At 38.8% G+C, this 23779-nt stretch overlaps 3 protein-coding genes across 4 annotated transcripts; 1 reads left to right on the top strand and 2 right to left on the bottom strand.

Annotated features, from left to right (window-relative positions):
* Positions 1–2309: 2309 nt before the first annotated feature.
* On the bottom strand, positions 2310–3790 carry timm29 (translocase of inner mitochondrial membrane 29; the record flags this gene model as incomplete). Its single annotated transcript, XM_079456181.1, has 2 exons — positions 2310–3293; positions 3694–3790. The coding sequence occupies 2 exons, from the start codon at positions 3788–3790 to the stop codon at positions 2635–2637; spliced, it is 756 nt and encodes a 251-aa protein (XP_079312307.1). The 3' UTR covers positions 2310–2634.
* Positions 3791–4161: 371 nt separating this feature from the next.
* yipf2 (Yip1 domain family, member 2) lies at positions 4162–9380 on the top strand. The gene is made up of 9 exons (XM_079456180.1): positions 4162–4405; positions 4606–4685; positions 4759–4895; positions 5020–5100; positions 5263–5350; positions 5514–5630; positions 5705–5871; positions 5953–6135; positions 6450–9380. The coding sequence occupies exons 2-9, from the start codon at positions 4655–4657 to the stop codon at positions 6531–6533; spliced, it is 888 nt and encodes a 295-aa protein (XP_079312306.1). The 5' UTR covers positions 4162–4405; positions 4606–4654; the 3' UTR covers positions 6534–9380.
* A 3383-nt stretch (positions 9381–12763) lies between these two features.
* carm1 (coactivator-associated arginine methyltransferase 1) lies at positions 12764–23752 on the bottom strand. Of its 2 annotated transcripts, none has more exons than XM_079457302.1 (16): positions 23483–23752; positions 21408–21533; positions 21101–21207; positions 19913–20017; positions 19478–19588; positions 19028–19205; positions 18848–18938; positions 18663–18744; positions 16783–16868; positions 16570–16659; positions 15016–15153; positions 14826–14915; positions 14624–14736; positions 14259–14357; positions 13609–13677; positions 12764–13458 (listed from the first exon to the last, which is right to left on the bottom strand). In XM_079457302.1, the coding sequence occupies exons 1-16, from the start codon at positions 23622–23624 to the stop codon at positions 13319–13321; spliced, it is 1767 nt and encodes a 588-aa protein (XP_079313428.1). In that variant the 5' UTR covers positions 23625–23752; the 3' UTR covers positions 12764–13318. The 2 variants fall into 2 exon arrangements, with proteins under 2 accessions (XP_079313428.1, XP_079313429.1); XM_079457303.1 differs by having other exon boundaries at positions 14277–14357; positions 23483–23719.
* Positions 23753–23779: the final 27 nt, after the last annotated feature.

The raw sequence follows: 23779 nt of genomic DNA, 5'->3' as shown, positions 1-23779 counted from the left end.
CCTCGGCAAACCCTGAGTCCCCCCTAGTTCTACAGCATTACCACTGATCAGTCTCAGCCAGTATATCCATATGACATTGGCAGCAGAGGATGGATAGAGTGACAGTCAATAGTCAATAGAGGACAGGTTGAGGAAAGGTGGGGGAGGCTTTGTGTCGATAGAGTTCTGGTTCGAAGGATAAATGAGGAAGGAAAGGCTAACATAGTACATGCAAGACACTATTGAGCTTTCTTTTGAGGTTTTTCTTGTATGAAAAGGATTGTTTGATATACAGGATTTCTTAAAAAGATAGCACCCCCCCCCAAAATTTTACCATCTACTTATTTTAATGTCATTACAAATTGTATTATGGAGCACAAAATGAATGGTTACTTGGGCTGTCTGTCTTGTATGTATTTTAATATTTTTACATGCTTTTGTGTTCCACAGAAAAAATAGCTGTAAAAAATGACCGTAAAAAAACTTAAACACATAAAATAATACTATTTAATTTTTAAATAAAACATTGTGAAAACATTTGAAAGGTAAAATTATATGTTTTTCATATTATTTTACATTCATCTTGTAAATGTGCAATTAATGTAAAAAATACATGAAAATTCTGTAAAATAAAATTTAACATGAGCATGAGCAAACTAAACTGATGAAATTTCATTTTGCCACGAGCTATCCCTTTAAGTAAAATCTCTATGAAATAGAGGATAAAATCCAAGAGTAATAGTTTTACCATCTTCCCAATTGCTTTGCCTTTGGAAAAAACAAGTGTGAAAATAGCAACCCAAACACAAAACATTTTTTGATAAGTAAAATTAAATGTTTTTCATATTATATTAGGACCAGTGTGTAAATTTGCAGCTAATTTCAACCATTTAACATTTTTACTGTTTCAAAAATGAAAGATCATTTAAAATAAAACTGTAAAATTTAAACTACAGTTTTTACAGTGTAGATTTGTAACATGAGGGTGAGCAAACAAAACTGATGAATTTAAATTTTGCGAACTATCCCTTAAAGTAACCTTGAATTCAAAATAAAATCTTTCATACCATGAAATATAAAGTTAAAATCCAAGAGTATTGGTTTTACCATCCTCTGATCATTTTGCGTTTGGAAAAAAAACAAGCGAAAATATCAATCCTACCTGAAAACCATTTTGGACTTCCACTCCATTGCTTTCTTCTGCGTAGTTATCTCAGATCAGTGAGCTTGAAGGCAATACAACAGGCTGGGGACAGCACTTTAAAAGCATTGGGACGCAGCAGTGGAGAATGGCTCTTGTAGACATCAGTATACTGTTAGCAAAGCTCCTCCATTTTAGCAATCAAGCAACGTTTAGGTCCCTGTGGACACTCTGATGTAGAGTGGATCAGTGCATTATGAGGATCGAGGCACATCAGATACCACTGCCCGAGGCTATAGCAACATCCTCTGACCAGCTGAAAAATCTTTAGTAATTAGATAACAATGGTGTGATCATTTCAATATAAAACAGTAAGATTGAAGTTAAAAGGGGATCATTATGATTTTAGATGGTCTTTGCCCGAGGCAAGCCAGAGGTCTTCACTCATTAATGCTCATCTCAAGTGAGGTGCATTATTTCTGACAGGCGGTTTGTAAATGCACACTAATGACATTATTATTTCAACATTGACCCCGTCATTTACGTAGCAAGGTTAAGTTACACAGATAAGCCACATGTCAAATGGGCTCCCACACATTCATTAGTGTATGTTAAGTGCTTTACATCATTAAGTGCATACTCTACTTTACTTTCACTCTTTTACAGAGACAAGCGTTCGGGCATTTACTACAGCTGCAATCCCACAGTGTTCACATTCTTTATTGCAAGAGACCTGAATGAACAATCCTCTCCAGGAGCTGAGATACCAATCAGAAAAAAAGAGCAGAATGCAGCTTCACGAGCCGGCGAATCAATACCGCCCATCTTAGAAAGGACTGCAAGGGGAGAGAGCGAGAGACTAATGGAGGAAGACAAGCCAGAGAGGAAGAGTAAAGAGATTAATCTGAAAGAGGATTTCCCTTGAAAATGAATCAAAGTTCACCACTGACATAGCAGGTCATTTAGAGGTAATGCGATTAATGGAAATAATTAGCCTTGTAAACCTTTTGAACAGGCAGAAACCACTTGAATGGATACTTATCAAAAAACTCCAATGACCTTGTATGCAGATAAAATATATAGTTATCGAGTCGGTGCATCTGCAGCATTGAGGTTACAAATTAAATGTTTCTTTATGTGCCAACAGGCCACAGACTCAAAACACTCAACCAACACTTAGATATACCTCGAGGATGACCGTGTTTTTAATTTTCATTCAGACATTTTGACTAGCTTAACACAAAACTAGGTTACATCAGTATTCAGTTATGTGGCATAAATATTTCTCCATTTGAAGAACAGCATGTCTCAATTCTTGAAGTTTTAATTCCAAATATTTCAACATATTTAGCAGAAAATAAATAAATGATATACAATGTTATACATAATTTCTTTATTGACACATTTAAATACCACTATTTACTTTTAGTTTATTAGTCAGAGCAGATAACCCATGCAATCATGTTTGTTTTGGTTCAAATGCGAAGTGTTGTACTTAATAAAAAAAAGTGTCTCTACACAGTACTGTTCATTTGTTTTCCATTAACAGACGTCTCCACCTTTGTCTGTACACTGTCTGACGCACTGCTCTCCTCCTCCATCACCACCGCCTTCCATGAGTCCTGATGCAGTTTTTCATTCCTCTCCGTTATCTCGGGTGACGGTGGAACTATAGCCACCAGTGTGGGAGGCAGATGTCTGAACTCATCTTCGTTAATATCATAATCCTTCATTTTTCGATCAAGCACCCACCAGCGTCCCGCAAAGCCCACATCCAGTACCTGTTTGGGCAACTCCGCCCAGGGCACATAAATCGCAGAACACTGTGCTTCATATAGACTGGAAACAGGGTCGTAGTCTGTGTAATAAGTCAAAGAGGCAAAGCCAAGACTGGCATAGCGCAGTCTGCCCTCGTTTCGCAGTTTCACCAGGTTCTGGATGTGCCCATCTGAGGCGCCACTGCGTATCCATGGTGACAGGAGAGCCAGGCGGTTTGAAGTTTCAAGAAGGCAGGTCTCAAAGGAAGAATCATCGGGGTTGGTGTAATAACACGCATACATTCCTCCAAGCAGACCGAAGTAGACAGAGGCTTTGAGGGGTCGATCTCGGGCCCCCAACACCACCTCACGACAAGCCTCCTTATAATCACCTAAGAGACTGCGACACCACACACCTAAAGAGAGTATCAACAGCATATTGAGGGAATGTTCGTATACTTAAAAAATGGTCACATTAAAAATATTACATTCATTGCTGTTTAGCCAGAGGAGAACTGCCTCTCCAACAGAGACTGTATTATTATACGGTACCCCATCATCTTATTGAGTTTTATATGCCCTGCAAGTAGGATTTAATCAATAAATATTGTGATTTCTAAACCTAGACCTAGAAATGATCACAATAGTTAGCGCGCGTTAGTTAGATGCACAAAGATAAGACTAGATATAGGCTAGTTTCTACATTCAGATGACAGCTTCTCTGTTCTCTGCTATGTAACAACTACACGTACATAAGAACAACTTATCAGCAGTTATGTTGAAAACACAAATATTAAAACCGTCCTTTCATCTTACCGGCACGACTATTTGTCAGTCTTTGCCACCTCGTGCCCTTGGATGTCACTGCGGCAGCTGTAGAGCACCATCTCTTCATCAACCACGAGGCGGCCATGTTAGCAGATGACCTCGTGAAAATGCGACAGTTCATAGTTCACGGGAGAAGCAGGAAGAATGTTCAGCGAAATGACAGTTTCCAGCCGAGGCTCATTGTTACAATGCTTATTGACGAAACTGATGAGCCAACATGGCAAAAGGCACAGTACCGAGAATATTATTGTTCCGATAGGGAAACAGAATGTTGCCTTTCACGTTCCGCCATGAATTGTTGTTAACCACGACTTAGAAATGATTTAAGATCTCTCATATAAATATATAAGCACATCGACATGCCTATAAAGTATAAGCAAAAATACACTTCCTTTTCAAAAGTGTCACATAAAAACAACGAATAGAATTTTAGTTCCGCCTGTGGTCCGGTCACGTGATCCTGTTTTGACGCGCCGCCGGAACCGTTCAGGTGACGTGGAGTATGGAGAAGATAATGATAAATCCGTGTGTATTTAGACGGTATCAAATCTATCATAGCTGTTATCAGACCTGTTAAGACCTTTTGAATCTCAGTTCGTCAAAAATTCTGTTAAATATCATCAGTGCTGACTAAACGAGTATTTCTTCCTGGTAACTTGTAACGTCAACATTGACACACTGCACCGCACTGTAGCACCTGGTAAGTAAATGATACAGCTGTTACGAAAAAAATATTTTTGTTTATTTCGAGATTAAACAAAGACGTTCTAACGGATAAAAATACTTCAAAAAAATAAATTAAACATCATTTTAGTAACCATAGTTTAACTAAACAATGTAAAAATGTAACATGATCCCACTTCAGGAACAGTAGTTACGTAATTTCCTTTTTCCTTACAGACAGTATTCACATGACAACCCTTTGAGAGCTCTCCTGCAGTCTTTAGTCATGGCTAGTCCTGATGATTTAAAGTTTCAGGGTAAGCTTGTCAGTATGCCCCAATGTGTGTTTTTTAATGTGTCTCCATTAATCTCCGTTCTGTATCGTTCCAGAGTTTGAAGAGGCCACAGATCTGCTATCTTCAAATCCTGGAGCATCAACCTTCAGCATATCCAATACTGGAGCCTCCTCTGGAGATGTAAGACTCGACCTGTCAGATGATGAAGGGAACCAGCAGGAGAATTCAGAGGTGTGTTGCAAAACAAAGGGAATTTGTAAAAGAGTCGTATGTAGCAGTTTATTTAACATGCCTTTAAAACAGTATATTACAGTGTTATGTTGGTCAACCGATAGTTTGTTTATTGTACCCACAGCTGCTTGGAGGTGAAAAACAAACTGGTGGTTTTTGGACTTTCGAATACTATCAGTCATTCTTCAATATAGATACAGTTCAGGTACAGGAGTAAAAAGTTTCATACTGCATGAACTGAATGATGCATCATATGGCTTTCGCACGTGGCTTTCAGAAATCTTAGTTTGCTTGGTCGTTTTCTTGGAATTTCTGCGATCGCAGTGCTGTTTATTTATACTGTTCATGATGTTTCTGTGTATTTCAGGTTCTGGATAGGATAAAAGGCTCAGTTATACCTTTGCCAGGAAGAAACTTTGTCAGACACCACATTCGAAGTAGCCCTGATTTATATGGTAACGTGTCTTATTAGTATCCTTAATCTCACACAACATGGACATCCTTTTTTTTCGTTTTACGTTATTTACATTTATTCATTTAGAAGACTTGAATGCGTTTTACTTTGCTTAATAATCAATAAACTTTCTATTTTGTGTCCTGTTGTCACTCTTCTAACAGGTCCATTCTGGATCTGTGTGACTTTAGTGTTCTCAGTGGCGATCATGGGGAACCTCTCTACCTTTCTGAGCAAGATGGGAGACCCAGACTATCACTACAGACCTCAGTTCCACAGAGGTAATTTAGACTTTATTCAGTTGTAGACATTCTCATGTCTTTCAATTACTTAAAATGCTTTATTTCTACTTTAGTCTCAATAGCCGCAGTTACTGTGTTCCTCTATGCATGGCTGGTGCCTCTCGGAGTTTGGGGATTCCTGACGTGGCGTCAAAGTGTTGAGAGGCAGATCAGTGGATATACGTTTTTAGAGACTGTGTGTGTCTATGGATACTCCCTTTTCATATATATTCCTACCTCGGTAAGTCAAGGATAAAGTAAAAAAAAGTGTCCTCAAACTAAATCATATCAAACCAACAAGACAAACTCTTTCTGTTTTAAGATATTATGGACCATTCCCTTCAACTGGATGCAGTGGCTGTTGATTGTTGTTGCCATGGTGATCTCTGGGTCAGTGTTGGTCATCACTTTCTGGCCGGCTGTTCGTGATGACACCAAACTAACAGCTTTTGCAACCATGGCAGTTATAGTGTCACTTCATGCCCTTCTGGCTATTGGCTTTAAGGTAACAATCACTGATTTCTGAGGTGCTGAAAGAACATTCTGGGTTAAGTATACTTGATCGATACTTTTATTCATGATTTAGCAAACATGCTTTGTGTGAATGGGCCTTGGCTCAATACTGCAGACCTGTTTCCTGTGTATTTTTATTTGGTTCTGTGGTATTTGATAGCGTTGCACATATGCTTACAATAGAGTTCAAGTTGCGTCTTATCCAGAATGTTCCTTAAAATCAACTGAAGTATACACACTCCTTCCTTCTAACTCGAAATGGCATTTGATTATTTTTACACCGGATGTTTTCCTCTTGCATTCCAGATGTACTTCTTCCAAACGGCAACATACACAGGATCACCACACACCGCACAAAACATTACTCCAGCCTCTAATCACACAGCATAATCTCTCTGACAAAACTGAAGAATTGAGAGGACATTGAAATGCATGATGAATGTGTAGTAATTATGATCAATGAGCAGTGGAGTTCTTCGGGTTAGTGTGCTGACACAGCAAACAGATGTAAAGTTTTACCATTCTGCAACTAATCAAGCAGATGAAATAACTTCATTTAGATCAAGTAATATCACCATAATAATTTAAATATTAATTTTGTCTTGAGTTTCGAAGGTATTTCTTAATATTAAAAAGGTTTACCTTCTAGTATTTTCCTAGTGTTATTTACTTATATTCATTTGTTACCTTAAAGTATAAAAAATAAGAAAAGATGTCTTTCATTTAAATTTTCGTTTGGAATATGTAAACTGCAAGGAACCAAAATGGATGTGTACATTGATCTGACATTACTGTGAAGTGATAAGACATAAGGTTTGCCTTATAACCCCTGACTGCTTTCCTTAAGTTCCATAGTTACTTTCTCTCATGGCTCTGTAAATTGAGAGTAAAAGTATCTGTGTTCTATATTTCCCCTTTCTTTTTCAGTTTTGTGTTTTGACACTGTAAGGTGGTAAAATCTTAGCGAAGCACCACCAACTACTCACTGGCCTAAAGGCGGAGTACAAGTTGCGTTGGGAAGGCATGCGTTCCATCTTTCCGGCGCTCTGGTTGGGCAATATTATTTGACTCCAAAAGATAAAAAGAAAAACCTTGTTGAATGATATTGTTTGTAGTTTGGTTACACTGTTCTGGACTTGTGATTTGCGTGACACCTCATTGTTTATTGCTACAAATTGTAAACTATCAGATACGTAAGATTAACACCATTTCAAAGCTATTCCATTAATGCCAACGCCATTTTCAAGTCTATGTAGGAGTGTGCTGAGGTCAATGGTGTCATATGCAGTACTAAGGTCTAGCGGCACCAATAACGAGAAACAGCCACGGTCAGACACAAAAGCAGATAATTTGTAACTCTGATCAAAGCAGTCTCTGTACTGTGATGTGCTCTACATCCGGACTAGAATTCTTCATTGATGTCATTCCTTTGGAGGAATGGAACATAATTGAGTTGAAACTACTTTTTCAAGTGCATTAGAAATGCGAGGTAGATTTGATATAGGTCTGTGGTTAACTAGTTCTTTTGGGTCGAAATGTTTTTTTTTACAAGGAGCGTTATAACAGCAGTCACCTTGTATGCTTTAGGTACATATTCTATAGTCATCATCCTCATCAAAACTTTATTAAGGACATTCACGGTCCAGAGATACGCACAAACCTACATTCACATTATCATGTATTTACATATAAACTACAATGGCAATTCTTCCACAACTTAGAAAGAACCTGACTGAACTAAGTGCTGGATTCGTCAGCTTTGCAATTATACTATTCACAGAGTCTGTGAGTCTACACATACATCTCTACAACCCAGCAGAGCAGGTAGGCACATCAACACTGACAAACATATGGCTTGCACTGCTCCATCGTGGCACTCTGAGCAGCAGCCTCAAACCGTCATTATATGCCATATTACGTTTTTGCATACTGCTCTTTCTATATCGCTGCCACGAATGGGCTATGTACATACAGGGTACAATATGACTTAATGTTGTCTTCAAAGGACCTGAAAACATATTAAATCATACGACACTGTCTGCAAATATCCCTATCATCAGACAGGTCCTCAGTTATATAATGCCCCAAGTATTTAACCTCATCACATACTTTAAGAACAGAACCAGAAAGAGAGAAATCAGGAAATTACAATTTCAAGTCCTCTTTAGTACTAATGATCATAATGTTGCTTTTTTTTGCATTATATTGGATGTCATTGTCTATACGACATTGAGAGCAAATCATCAGTAACTGTTGAAGACCACCACTATATGAGAAAAAAATCACTAGATCGTCTGCATACATCAAGTGGTTAATGGTGGTGTTACCCAACCTACAGCCTGTTCCACAATTGTTTAGCATCTTTGATAAATCATTCAATTTAAATTTTAAAAAGAAAGGGAGATAAAATGCTTCCCTGCTTGACGCCATAACATACATTAAAAGTTTCAGATACATGATTACCCCATGTTACTTACATTAAAATATGATCATACCAAAAAGCCAGAATTCTTACCAGAGATTAAGGAACCCCTCGATTATATAGCTTGCAAAACAGTTTTTCAAATCTCTTTTAAAGCAAAAATACACATAGCTGTGCCATGTTTCGGCCAAACTGGTTATCAGAAGTCAGAAAAAACGGCTATAACTTATTAAATAACGTCCTCTCAAAAGCCTTGGATTAAGTACAGGCAATAGGCTGGTAATTATCCATGCTGTTTATCTTACCAGCTTTGTCTTTAATAATAGGCACCAACATAACAGAAAAAATTGCATCAGGACTAATAAACAAATGACAACCGAAGGACAAAGTTTTCTTGCAAATGTTAAATGTTCAGCAGATATCTTATCCCTACCACATGCCTTGTTACCTTTTAAGATCATAATTGCATCATAAACTTGTGATGAGACGGACACATCTTCAATATTATCAATATCACCCACCATAAAGGGGTTACTTTTAACACAATTAAACAACTTGATAATGGTTTTGCCACATCTGAGTAATTTCCTCTACCCCACCAACACCATTAATATAAGATGTTTTGCAAATATTCATTCTTTTAATTTCTTTCCAGAAATCATTGGCATTATTCCTTACCAGTGAATCAGCCCTCATTGTATTTCCGTTTCTCTTAATGAAACGTAGGGCATATTTTAAGTTTTCTTATACTCGAATAAAGGGCCATGTCTATGTCAACCTGACTCATCCTGAACATTAAAAGCCCTTCTAGCGTCAGCGTGGAACTCTTCAACGTATTCATTCCAACCTGGCTTAGCTTTGTATGTCTTGATCTTGTACAATGGCCTGCTTGAGGCGAGTAAGGACTCGACAATATTATCATACAAGGAACACAACTCAATGCTATGTTGTGGATTCTTACAGTTTAGATCCCTACATACAGCTGTGTCTTTTGGCAAATCAATATTACCCCGACGCATATCTGACTGTTCACTGAACTTTAAAATCCTCTTCCGTCAGGTTAGACCAATCTATTTTATCTACATACATATCATTATTCACAGGCAAAAGAGTAGGTAATCTGCCTAAATTCTCAGTTATAGATAAAGGCACATGATCAGTAGTGGCAAATTCATAATTAATCCTCATGGCCTCTAGTGAATCATGTGCGTCTGCTGTACAGATGCAGTGATCTAGCCATGAGGTATATGCCACGCCTCATAAGTATAACTGTTGGCAGGTAGATAGTCTTTACTAGATCAATTCATCCCATCATCAGAGCAAAAATGTATTAAATGGTGAGGAAATAAAGAGCAGTCATCAGAAATATCTGCATTCAGATCACCCACAACAAAAAACCATGTAAATGGATGGTCCTGTATAAAAGTGTCAGAGATGAGTTAATAAGAGGATCTATAATTTCTGGGAGCATCTCTTTTATTAGATTTGTAGCTATAGGGTTTAGCATGCATGTTGTTGATTTAGATGATTTAAGGCAGTTCACCGTGATCTACAGTAGAAAAGAATTGCAATTGCTTCTTAGCGGAGCTGTAGTTGGTTGTTTGATCAGCTAGTGTAACTTCTGGTTGCATAGTTATAATTTTTTTACAACACTATAAACTATATTCATTCATCAGATTCTCATCACTTAGTCTTGCGCCAGCCGTCTATACGCAGATCTCACAGTCACAGACTCATCAGTCCTAGTCCCTGCTAATGGTCACATGCAACTCGATGCTAAAACTTACCTTTTTGGTCAACTAAGACTATTAACACTTAATTAAAAGCAACAATTATTTCTAACCAGAGGTCATGACCACTCCACAGAGATAAAAATAGACCAATCTAACCTTCACTAGTGACATGTTTATATAATCATGCCATAGTTACCTATATACGCTTTCATGTTATAATAATCATAGTCTGAGACTTACCCTATTTAGATTGGTCAGATAACAAACGGAAACTTCCATTATTAGCCTCTAAGGTCACTTAACATAGTGCCAAGATGTTAGCCAGATCTCTAGAATTCTCAGCTGGCGTGTCTTTTTGTTACACCTAGACAGGATCCTAGTCCGTCACTAACCTGAACGGGGATTTGCAGTAGCTTCACCTAAATACCCAGACCAAAATACCCTTCCTCCACACAATTTACATTGTAAAGGACTCTGTCCTGGCTCTGATCAGGCCACAAATGGGCATACACGAAGCCCCCCCCCCCCTTAAAAGTGAGCAGAACATTTTTAAACCCTCAAAGCTGTTAAGATCTGCTCCAATGCTGTGGAAAAGAGACATTTCAAATAATACCAAACATGCTTATGAAGATTCTTTGTTCATATAAGATATGGTGTTTGTCAAATCCAATTCACGGGTGAGCTTTGAAGTGCTCCAAGTTGGAATGGAGAGAAAGAGGAGAGGGGGAGAAGAAAACAGATGTGAATGTGTTAGTTGGCAATCATCGTTCATTGTTGTATGCTGTCTGAGATGCAAACTCTGTAGGGTGTTCATTGTATTGGGTGAAGCTCTGCGTTTCTCAGGATGTACCGGCCTTACAACACTGTGGAATAAAATAATGATTGTCAGGGTAAACCACCTCTTCTTGACTTTAAATTGTTATTCATTCTCAGTCAGAACATTTTATTCCTTTGCTTCACCGAATGCATACATAAAAATCACCCTTTTCAGGTCACCCCAAATCATCCCTATATTCTCATATTGCTTCACACCTGCATATCTTTTATATTCAATTTTAAAGCTGCTTTTTATCCGTACAGCGAAAATGAACACTAACACTTGGCTGTCAATACAGATCATTTTCAAGGGCATAAAAGCATCATAAGAATCTGTTGTACAGCTTTTGAATAGACACAGCCACTTTTTGAGAAGAACAGGCTGAAATGAATTTTTATTGATTATTATTAAAAGATTATCATTACTTTGAAGACCTTCAGGGAATAACTGCTATTGGTATCCAATTCTCACACAAAACTATCATATAGCTTAAGATGACTTGAATATGGTTCAAAGCTTTATTATGGTACATTTGTGTCATTCTTGGTGTGTAACACAGACAGACTGTTGTCACAAAAAACAGCTTTGATGTTCTGAAAATATATTTTTGTTAACTAAAGACAAAACAGGTGTCAAACATCATGAGGTATGTAAACTAAAGTTTCTGTGTAAACCAATCAATAGATTCCTTTACTTTTCAGGAATCAGACAATACCCATTTGTGTGACTGGTTTACAAAACAGAAACACACAAAACAACTGCCACTATAAGTAGCCACACATTTTGGAACTTCTCCAACATTTAATTTGCTCCTTTTTGTCTGTCTTTTTTGTGAAATAAAAAGTGAATTCTACATATGAGCGGACATGATTGCTTTTATCTCATGATCGCTGCTGAATCAAACCAAATGAACTAAATGTATGTGACTGGAAGCAATGCATATGCATACAACTTCAAAGTCTTTGATGGGGCTATCATGTGCCCAGTGTGGGAGGGGAAGGATGGAGAGAGGGAAGAAACGGAGTTCTAGCTAGTCAAGTTGCTCATCTTCACCTTCCTTCAACAAGTCTTACAACACGTAGAAGTTGACAAGAAAGGGATCGGGGGTGTAAACTAAGATACTGCAATTCCAAACGGTTTCCTGCTGCAGTGGTCAGCATGTCCAAAGACATCCTACTGTATTCCTTCCCCCAGAGCCGAATATCCTTCCCAGCATTCCAGAGTCCACCTTGGCTGGTAGCAGAGGGTTTGGGGCTGGTCTTTTTTCCCTGAAATCTGTCCTTATAAATTGGCTGACTAAATTAATTTGCAGTCAATTTTTAAAGGGAGTCAGATTGGCGTCATTTTGGGGTAGGGGACTGACAAACCATGCCAGAGTCATTTTAGGAAATACCAAACAACAAAACAATCTGGGACTGCACTAGTTTAAAACACACTCGATGAACACAGTCAGAAATGGAATGAAAGTGAGACAATTTCTATCTATGCTATGGTCGTCTACAGGCAGGTTCCACCAGTACCGTGCTGGTAGCCGAAACAGCATCTACAGCATTTGTCCATCTCTTCTGGTGAACAATGGGAGGTTACAAACATCTAGGTGGTCGTCTAAAGCCCATGCTGAACGAATAGAGATGCTAAGGCCAGTTGATGTCGTGTGTAACATGAAACTGAAAGCTGTTTCAATTGATCATAAATTCACATCCAGTCATTGACAGCCTTTGTGCAGCTAAAAAGGTGTGAGTTTGTGAATTAAGAGGGAACGAGTGCACATGAACGCGTTCATAAAAAAAAAGTCTTGTCCCGTTTCTCCACCCGATTCCTTTTGCGTTGGGTGTCGAGTCTCTGTTTTGTGCTTCACAGCATGCTTGCAAACAAGTGCTGCCTCCTAGTGGCTGGTTGTGGAGCAGATGCCGTGTTGTTGGTGGGGAGGGAGTATTGAAGATGAACAGATACGCACCCTGCGTGATGACGTTATAGGGTTGTGGGACGGATATGTACAAATAAAACACCAGTGAGTGTAAGAGATAGAATTTAGAATATATATATACGTATACATGTATATCTATATATATAGAGAGAGGATAAAGTGATGGTCAAGAGACTGGTGAATTGGTTTTGGTATTTTAAATTTGGCTGCGGTTGGTTTGTAGAGGGGGCAGGGTAGGGGTCGGGGTTCTGGACATGCAGAGGCCATCCGTTGGCCTTAGCTCCCGTAGTGCATGGTGTTGCTGGGGATGGCCATAGGAGACGCCATGGAGATCGCTGGGCCACCCATGGTGAACTGGTTGGTGACGGGGTAATAAGGACTGCTGCTGCTGGGACCCTGCTGGGCAGTTGTGGCCCCTGAGGAGAGAAGAAAGCAAACATCCATGTTATGTCCATGACTGATCGGACCACACACTTACATTACACTGATATAAAAATCTACATAGAAAAGAGTTTTATTGTCGTGTTTATAAACAAAACTTGTACCATGAGAGCAGGTTGACTTACCCTGGACGATTCCTGTGCTCATGATGGATCCCATTCTGGAGTGAGTGTGATTCACAATCCCTGTGTTTACTGTCGGAAGAACAGAAAACCCACTTTAATTTACAGTGAACATGTATACAAATAGCTTATGTGACAGTTTGTGATTATAAATCAAACTCGAGCACTCAGTTTACGAACTCTGTAAAAGATTTTTAGAAGAATGACTATATTAAGGTGGTCATATCTTCCTTTAATGCATTCAGCTGATGACTGAAAGTTGCGGAAAGTTACTTTCAATACAAAAACCCTGAAGATATGACCCCTTTAATATCATTAAATATGTCTAAAGGGGGGTCACACACCGGACAAGAAGCACAGCACCACGGCATATTCCACATGTGTAAGCTCAAGTTCAAAGGGTACTTCTGATGCAAGATTTTAACTTAATTTGAAGCCATTTTCTGTATAGATTTTTGAATTTCTTGTGCATGTTATTTATATGGATTACTATGAAAGCTCAATTATTTCCCACATTCCTTACGTTCTCTCCATACTACTTAATTCAACTTGCCACCAGTGTGTGAACACTATCTTAGGGTTGCAAGATAAATCCAGAACGACGCAACACTGTACTTCTCATATGTGTGTAAGTGTGAGTGTAATATCCATACGTGCATGCGTATCTGTACCAATGGGGATGAGATTGTTGTGGGAGACTGTTGAGCCACTGCCCCCAATGACAGTGCTGAGGTCATAGGCTGCAGGCATCCCTGAAATAGAGTGAGAATGAGGAGACAGAACTCAACATATTACACAACAAAACAATCCACAATGAAGGGTTGCTCAGCTCCAGTAATGTAGGGCCACTGCAAAGTTTAGATTCTAATAAACACCCCATTATGCAATATCAATTCCAAACACTTTGTTAAGATCATCAGTAGTGTTTTGGGGTAAAGGAGGTAAAGCTGGCAGGCCAATAGCTCTTTCTGTAATTGGTAAAGATACTTTCTTTTGATGTACATGTGTGCTGATGTACCTGAAACACCCATGCCTTGGCTCATGCTGTAGGTACCCCCAGAATTCCACATGTTCTCTGAGGGAGAGCTATAGTGTGATCCTGGAGGTGGGGACGGCGTGGTGCCTGTGTACCTACACAACACAACACAACCCAATATAAGCAACACATGGCTACATCCTCTTATCATTTTCCTTGGACAAAAAACAACGCGTCTACTTGCCGGAAATAGGGATTCTTGAGATCAAGTAGATTACTGGACTTGGAGCCTGTCTGGTCCACTTGGGCAACAATACTAATGTCATAGCTTTGTCTGTGAGAGGAATCATGAAGGGAAAAGCAATTATTAAAAATGTTTTCGAAAAAGGGAAGGTGCCACCTTGAGGGTTAAAAGAAGAGGTGTGTGTCTTCACCTCTTGTTGGCAATTAAAACAACGGTGCCTGACATTGTGTCTCCTGCTTTAGTGAAGAGGGGCGACTGAAGCAGACAGCGAACCTGGTACCAGTGAGTCAGGGGTTCTGTGGGAGCTGTGGAGAGCCACACAGATATCCTGTACAGACACAGACAGACAAACACCACATTTCAATTCAATTGGCTTCAGTTCAGAAGCTGTAAATTTGTATGGTCACACAAATGGAGTTCATTCACATTTATACATTATAGATCACATAAGAATCTCAAAGTATCACACTTTTTACTGTTTTTTTACACTCTGAAAATGGTTTCCATTTGTAAAAATGTTGTATTACATGTGAAGACATGAAAAATATGCCAACTGCTCAAGTGCACTTAATTCTCCCACTCATTTAATTGCAAACAATGTTGGCCGTGACAGGATACAGAGACTAATGACAGGCCGAGGAGACACCTATTCAAGATTTACTGAGATGACAGAATGAAGGGCGTATTAACTACTACCAAACAGTTTTTTATAACAGTGGTCGTAACGGACAAATTAACTTCGGTGGTTGGGAAATATATTTGATTCATATTATATTTGCGTGTAGCCACCACATGACGACTGGAAGAGAGATATAGGCCTTTTTTTAAAACATGATATCCCAAATAAATGAGGATGAAACAGCCGTCCATGTTAATGCACAAATACATCAATGAAACGACACACTACAGCATATAAAACATTTAAATAAACATCAGTTAATAATGAAAACTTTAATAATATTCGAAAATTTAAATATGAAATAAAATAACTCTTGGTGCAGTGACAACTTCAGTCAGTCGCGTATTAACCCTTACTTAACAATTCCATTTAAAACAAACTATTTAAACATACCTTGGCTTTCCAATTGAGATTGCTATAAAAAGCTACTTTTTCCTACTCGTTGATGGGAAACTAACATGTTGACATTGTGCAGATTAAGATGTGTACAGCTGCACTAAATGGGCGTTCAGAAGATGTGCACAGGAATGCAAATGAGTAGATGTCTCTATACAACCGCGGCAACCTGGACGCATTCTGTCACCAAGCAAGCGAGTTATATCGGGATTTGATTTAATGTAACTGTTTATTTCACAACAAGATCCATTGCAGAACCCGCTGAATAACCTGGGTTTAGCCGTGAAGGCCCCAAAAGAAACACATGCCAATAATTTGTGTAAATGTAAAATCTTTTAAATAAAGCCATCCAAAAATGATAGACTACAAATGTCAATCCTTATCGCAACTGTCATATTTATTACACTTATATTTGTCACAGTAATGTGCACTACCGCCGCAGTAAATCATGAGTTGTTCCTTTAATACAATTAATCAAATTCGTTGTGGATTTGGTGAGTGCTTGGTTCGTAGATTTTTTTATCATAGAATTACTTCTGAGGCCAGAGACAATGTAAATGCCGTGCAAACTGAATTCCTGTTACACTTGGTCCACATTCAGACCCTGTAAAGGGGTCCAAGTTCTTAAAAACAATTTGAGTGTGAAAACAAGGATTTTTGGGAACTTACACTGATCCCACGAATGCCACATCAAACCAGAAAGCCAATCCGTGCACAAGGCCTGAATGCATCATGTGGAATTTAAAGGGAATTTCTATCCTGCAAAGACAAAAAAGGAGGAACAAATAAATACGACAAAGACTCAGCTGACAAACTTCCTGTTGTGGTAACTTTATATCTTACATAAATTATAAAAAATCATGCATTTGGTGAAATCCATACTTGTAAAGGTCCTCTTCTTTAGCTTCTAAAAAGTTGACTGTGTATTTGACTGATTTGGCCATCAAGATCCTGATATCAAAAGTGTCCTGAAAGGAATAAGATAAACAAGAAATATTAGGATAGCATAACAGAACACTCAGTTCTGCCCGTCTAGGATGATGAAGCAGTCAAATAAATCAGGATAATAAGCTGTTAGGCCTCCTGTCACGGGCTGAGTAACGTAGACTCAGTCCTAGCTCAGAGGGCTTTCCTGCCTTGGCTTGAACTCTGAAGGCTGCTTGTACAACAGCCCTTAAAGTCAGACTTGCTCAGCAGATCAATGTCCCAGCAGTGTAACACTATTACAGACATCACAAATGTCTGCACAGCTGACTACTGCTGGATGAACGACAGCTCACAAGGTGTAAACTAAACATTTTATATACAAAATGCAGTTCTTTTAGGCTCTTCTATTAGCTCACAGAAAGTGGAAAAATAACATGTCGTGAGATTAAAATAAACAACCAAGATTATATATAGCGCTGCCACTTTACTCGAAGTTCAACATTTGTAGAGTGCTTGTATATTTAAAAACATGCTAAATAAACTTTCCTTCACATGCGCACCTTAATAAGGTACCTCTCTTACCACACACAAACAGGGAGCTCAGAAACCCAGACCACAAAATACAACCTTTCATCCCAAGCATAAAGTCAAGCACACATATTTTACATATAGCCTTCTATTACACTTTCACTGAAACTCCAAAGAGTATGCTGCCCTTCTCATATTTACCATAAACAATCACTCTGCTCTCATTTGGTCTCTATGTACTGATATGCAACTTAAGTACGTAACTAAATCCTTCACGTATTTACACCGTTGCCCATTCTACATTCTCCAGTTATCTTTGCTCCTAAATCTCTTCTCTGTATTAAACTAAATCAGGGTTGTTTTACCTTTCAGACCCAGAGAGCACATAACACTGAACGTAGGGCTACGAGACATTGAAGAAATATGCAACGCAATAATACTTAAAGTTTCTATAAATATGATATACAGTATTTCACAGAAGTGAGTAACCCCCCCTCACATTTTCAAAAACAATTTTTCTAAATGTACTATTTATAGGTTTTGGTTTAGGAAAAATTATAAATTTTTGTTTCATTGTGTGAACGACTAAAAAGTTTTTTCCAGATTTCAAATAAAAATATGCAAGCGTTTATAGGTTTTTTCTTTGTGTGGGTTTTCATTGTTCAGCACCAATGCACAAGTTAATAGGTCATCTCAATCATTGTGAATGTTGTATGAAGTTTTGACAGAAACTACAGAAAATACACAGGTCATTCATACAATTTTGTGGACATTAATAAATGAAGATATTCGATATTGACACAAGGAAAGTGCAACTGCTGGCATCTAGAATGAGTTTTATCAGCATTTTATAGTTCATAGCAAAGGGCTCTCTCAACTTACAATTTACAGTTCGACAATGAATAGCACTTCATATACAGGTCGCAACCCTCAAAATCCTCTACAGAGCCCCGGCACATAAATCCCAATTTAACTCCTGGACACATTACATCCAGAAATGGTGATTAAAGGAAAATGTGCAATGGCCTGTTAATTTTCCACCATAGCTGTCAATTTATAGTATCTCAATGAGCTAAAATATCACAAAAACTAAATAACTACTTTGTTGTGTTCTCCACCCCCAGCAGTTCCTTTACTTGCATAAAAACTACACCCCATGCAGTTCCCTGCTTAAGATCAGTGTCTGTAAAAAATAAAATTAAGCTTGTGTTTTGGCTCTCTGCCTCATAAACATCACAAACCGTGGCTAACGATAAACAGCCAAAATCACACACCCAATAAACCAGTTATTGAATTTTCTTTCATACCACAATAGGCTGTCTGAAGTATTCATCCACTGCAGCTCCTCTCAGCGCAGACAAATCCACACCATGAAAAGACGGCTGGTACCTGAAAAACAGGAAAATCTTCTGTCAGCGTTGGCTCAAAAGACATCAGAAGGCCTAAAAACTATGCACACTACCAGTCTCCCGAATCTCCACAAAGTGCTCACCAGAAATTGGCTTTAGTGAACTGCTCCATGTAAAGCTGCTCGTCTGTGAAAGGGGCGAGGTGAACGTCTCCAATGGTAGGGAACATTTTGCCTGTAAACACAGCAGAGGTTAGAGACGGGCAGAACGCAAAATTTGTACAACTATATTTTATTGAATAAACCCTTGTTTCTCTCACATACCGTTGGGCTTGAGGAATTTCTTGGCATGCAGGTAACTTTCCAGCATTCTTTCATTAAACAGCATGTAGCCCATGGGCTCAGAGATGATAATGTCCACCTGCTCAGGCAGAGAAACCTCCTCCACTTTTCCAGGAATCACCAAAACACGCTCAGATAGCCTGTTACTGTTCACAAGAACCTGCGGATGCACGATAAATGTATATCATCACTGGTTTTAAAGAACGGAGGCTAAGTGTCATCTTATTACCCACATGTCTGTTATAAAGCTGAATGTCAAGATAAGCGATTACAAATTTATGCTAGCAGCTAAGCAATACAAATGGCCTGCAAAAGAAGTATTCTGTAACATTGGAACTTGCATCATCCACTCACCCTTCACCTTCTTAGTTTATTTATTTAATATTTGAGCCAATTTGATAATGTTTTTAGCTTTATGTGGATCTGTCATACCTCTGCATGTTGAGCCATGGTGCTGGCCTCCACAGCATAGATTTTACGAGCACCAGCCTGAGCAGCAAAAAACGACAGAATCCCAGAACCGCAACCTACGTCCAACACCACCTGAGAAAAATTGCAATCAAAATTGTTTGAGCTAGCCAATTTCAATTCAAAGTCCTCTCACAACTTTAAAAATGTTCATTTAAAAATGTAAACTCAAGTGCTTCTGGATTGTAGTGAGTGTTCAAATGTACAATATTTGGGTCTAAACAAGATTAAAGTGTCAAGATATCCTCAATTAATGAGGCTTTTAAAGAACAAGAACCCAATAAGCTACCCATAAAGAGCAACTCAGCAACTATTTAATTAAATATTTGTGCATTTGCAAATACATCTACAAGTGGAAGTTCGTTCAGAACAGCCGGAGATGTTTTAATGGTACAGTACTTTGTCTTTGAAATCAGTATGGTTCTGGAGGATGGCTCGTTGATATGTTCCAGTTCGGACGTAATCCTGCATCATGTTTTGTTGCTGAGAGAGGTAGCCATAAAACTGAAACAAAGATAACAAGTGTCAAATATTTCCCTTAGAATATTACCTTGTTTAGCAGACTGTCTGCATTTACATGAATCCATTAATAAGTTGTAAAAATTTTTCACTCTCGGAAACCTGAAGCAAACATAGGCTGTTTTCACACATTCTGTTCTGTTCTAACATAACGTGTCATCATCATTTTTTCAGAAAACAAATGTCTTTTAACAAATTAAGGTTATTGACCATTGCTGTGTGTTAAAATAGACAAGAATTGTAAAAATGGAAATAAGTTTTAATTGATGTTCATTTAGATATTCTCAAAAAACGATAGAACGAAGGAATCTTCAGACTTGACAAACATACAGTAGTACATGCATAAAAGTTTCTTCGGGTGTATTTTTTTTGCACTATTCAATCAAATGCGGATGCGTCTGAAGCAGTTCCTGTCTAATTGCAACCACAGGCCCACACACGTCAAAAAATCATCCCAATCGCCTCTTCTGTTGTGTATCTCCTCTTTGCCATGTTTTGATGGCAAATTTTATTAGAGCGCTCCACGAAAACAGCAGCTCCGTAACTACCCGTTCATATTCAACCAATGAAGCTCTCCAAGAAAACAATTCAGCGATTGGCTGACAGAACGCAAGACATTACCGTTATGGTACCGTTACATATATATACCATATATGTTCAAAAAGCACAGTTTGTCTTTTAGGAGCAATTCAAATTTTTGATAGCAAAAATGGTTGCAGTTATGGTAAAATGAATACGCCTGATAGAATGTGTAGTCGACGACACGTCCAGTTTAAAATGGTTAGATACAACCATTCTGATAAATCAAAACACACTTGGTTGGCTATTAAAAGCCATAAAAGGAATTCAAAAGAGTAAAATGTTGAATGAACTTCAACAAGTATCAAAATGTTGGTTTATTTTCATAGCATTCAACATAAATACACAGGTCCACAGTTGTTTGTCAGAGGTTGATCAAGTGGTCAATCACAAAGGCCATGTACGTTCTTGCGTTTCATCTGTGTCGATTCATCTGAACTGATTCATCAACTGATTACTTTGCATATGAATGTCAAAAGCCAAACACACCTGGAAATACTGTACAGCTGAGGACTCCTCGGTCCTCTCATTAAAGACAGATCTTTCGCCACCATGTCCACGACAATTCTTCAGGAGGTTATAGAACGACGAAAAATCTGTTCAACACAAACCCATTAGGAAACGGGACCACACTCTACATAGCATTTCCTTTTTATGAATTTCTTCAAAAGTACCATGCTTGCACATGACAAGTATTAAATGGTCTTATTCGTATTGTATACTACGACTTCTTAATATACAGAATCTGTTCTCATTTTAATTATGTTGTGCAAACAAACAGTATAAGAGTTTTTACCTGCTGGAGATGCAAACTGGAGGAGGACACTGTTACAGCCCAAAGTAACGATGAAGGATTGTTTCCCAACACGGCTGCATTCTGTCTCACTTGAAACTGAACACTTAAACACACACGTCTCCTCATCTGTTGAGAAAAACACACATGCACAGATGTCCATATTGACATGATAATGATTTTATAAAGTTGTTACAAACATGACTGTTGCCTGAAACACTTTTAATAGTGGTGCCTTCCCTTCACGAGACTACTGATTATGCTATTCAACAAAGGACCTTAATATTTGCAAAAAGTTTCAATTGAGTATTTTAAAACCAATGCCAACGACAGTGCACATTTAACGTCAACAGAATGCATATGCATATGGTTAATTATCACAGCCACATCACCTGATCATGTTTTCACAGATTTCAGGTGGTTACGTTATATCTTTAAGGTTGCTAGGGAACATCATCCTGCAAATCAAACTTCACAATGACCATTCAGAGAATTTTGCATTGGATGGTGCCACGCCACCTCCCCTTACCACCACCGCTACCGTAAACAGCAGTGCAGGATTTAGGGATTACGTCATTTATTTTCCCAGTTGTCGAGGGATTATTTTTTCATAGATTATGTTGGTCTTCATTTATATAATTGAGCTGAAAGCAATACAACCTCTAACACATCTGAAGAAAACAGCACAACAAAGGGCATGACTGGAGGATTGACAGTCTGAGATTTCGATATAGGATTAATGATTGGCATCCGGTGTCTCTAAATGAAAGATTTGCTCTTTGGGGTCCTACAAATCCTTTGAAACTAAACTACTTAACACCAAGGTAAAGAAACAACAGGTTTCCCTCAATTAAAAAGCGAAAGAGCAACAAAATTGTTTTTGCCATTGGCAGAACATGAAATCTGGAAGAGAAGCTCAATTACACCTCAATGTAACATTTGTGAGCTCATTCACGTGTGCTTATCATGCACAAAATATCCTCATCTGTCTAACCGGTATGCAATTTTTATTTCTTTTCAACATTGCTTTAGCATGTATAATCTGCAAAGCTAAGGAGTTGAGCAATAAAAACTTTTCAAAAGATATAAGTCCATTCAAACGCAGTTGCATCTGTTTGAGTGAAGACATTCATCTCATCCGCGGGGCATCAGCAGCATGGGCTCTGAACAAAAGCCCTGAGCGATGAATGAACATGCGGGACACTGGGGAGATGGAGGCGGGGGACCCGCTATTGTTCCCCGCAAAACAAAGATGAATGGCCAAACGGCGCTAGCATAAAAACACCGTATTTTCATTTCACACCAGTCTGACAATATAGTAATAGCATAGTACAGTGTAGTAAAGTGGAAAGGCGATGCATAACTGTGAGGCTGCGATGTGCGCAATTCATCAAGTAAACTCAACATCCATTCAACCCACCGACCAATAGACGTTAAATGAATGTAATGCAACGTAAAATTCTAAGCTTGCACAAAGAAAACATGTGCTGAATAACAGAGCTATCTTGAGATACCTCGAGCACTTTTTGAGCTTTATCGTAGGCTTTCATAGTAAGACTGAGGATCAGACTGCGGCTAACTTTATACGCGCCAATCCATATTCCCAATGCGTATCCCTGTCCTGCTACAAGTACGTCCGTAAAGAAACGTTACAACAACATCATCAACGGGACATGTGTTGACCTCTTTCTGAATATCAGACGGTAAAAACACAGTCCTCACTCATTGTTGAAATGTTACAGCTCGTGATAGTTAGCTGTGTGGCAGCTAACTGTAAGCAGCTTAACACACTACAAAGTGTTTATCGATGCTAACAGGCTACGATCAACGTGGTTTGTGCCGTGCGTGATCAAACCAGACCCCTGCCTCCAACAACTTCACGTTTAAGACAGCACAGGTTAGACTTAAAAGCAGCATTTGAGATAAGAACTTAAAACGTGCTGATCCAGCGTTCACGCGCGAACGGGCTGCTCAACATATATACACGCCGCACACACATCACCCTCATTTGGCTAAGCTAGGGTATCCCGCTCAGCTGAGGCCGGATACAAAGTCTTTAAAAGTCAGTATATACTCACTGTTTGAGAGGCTTATCAAAGCCGCATCTTGGGTGGTTTTAATCTCCAGTCGCAAGGGCTGCTGCTCTGAATGTCGCTGTATGTCTCCATTGGCGTCTCCGATGGAGAGGAGGCGCACGCCTGAGAACACGGACACCGCCATCTTCGATCTGGGGAGAGGCAAACCGGCAGCTCGCAGCGGCTCAGATCTCCCCTGGAGTCAGTGGTCAAGATAGGCCTGACTTACTACTGCCTCCACATGGCCACATCTTTTTTTTCCTAGCTCAGTTCAATCCCCAAGCGCAAAAACAATGCACA

The sequence above is a fragment of the Barbatula barbatula genome (assembly GCF_947034865.1).
Source record: "Barbatula barbatula genome assembly, chromosome: 5".
NCBI lineage: Eukaryota > Metazoa > Chordata > Actinopteri > Cypriniformes > Nemacheilidae > Barbatula > Barbatula barbatula.
This window is presented reverse-complemented; position numbering and strand designations above follow the sequence as displayed.

Bases quoted from the DNA above. Each gene is read 5' to 3' on its own strand.
- yipf2 (XM_079456180.1), top strand. From the start codon at position 4,655: ATGGCTAGTCCTGATGATTTAAAGTTTCAGG. The intron at 5,631-5,704 runs GTAATTTAGACT...TTTCTACTTTAG, and splicing joins CAGACCTCAGTTCCACAGAG to TCTCAATAGCCGCAGTTACT. The intron at 5,872-5,952 runs GTAAGTCAAGGA...TTCTGTTTTAAG, and splicing joins TCATATATATTCCTACCTCG to ATATTATGGACCATTCCCTT.
- carm1 (XM_079457302.1), bottom strand. From the start codon at position 23,624: ATGGCGGTGTCCGTGTTCTCAGGCGTGCGCCTCCTCTCCATCGGAGAC. The intron at 21,534-23,482 runs GTGAGTATATAC...TTTTCTCAACAG, and splicing joins TTTGATAAGCCTCTCAAACA to ATGAGGAGACGTGTGTGTTT. The intron at 16,660-16,782 runs GTATGGATTTCA...TTGTCTTTGCAG, and splicing joins AAAGAAGAGGACCTTTACAA to GATAGAAATTCCCTTTAAAT.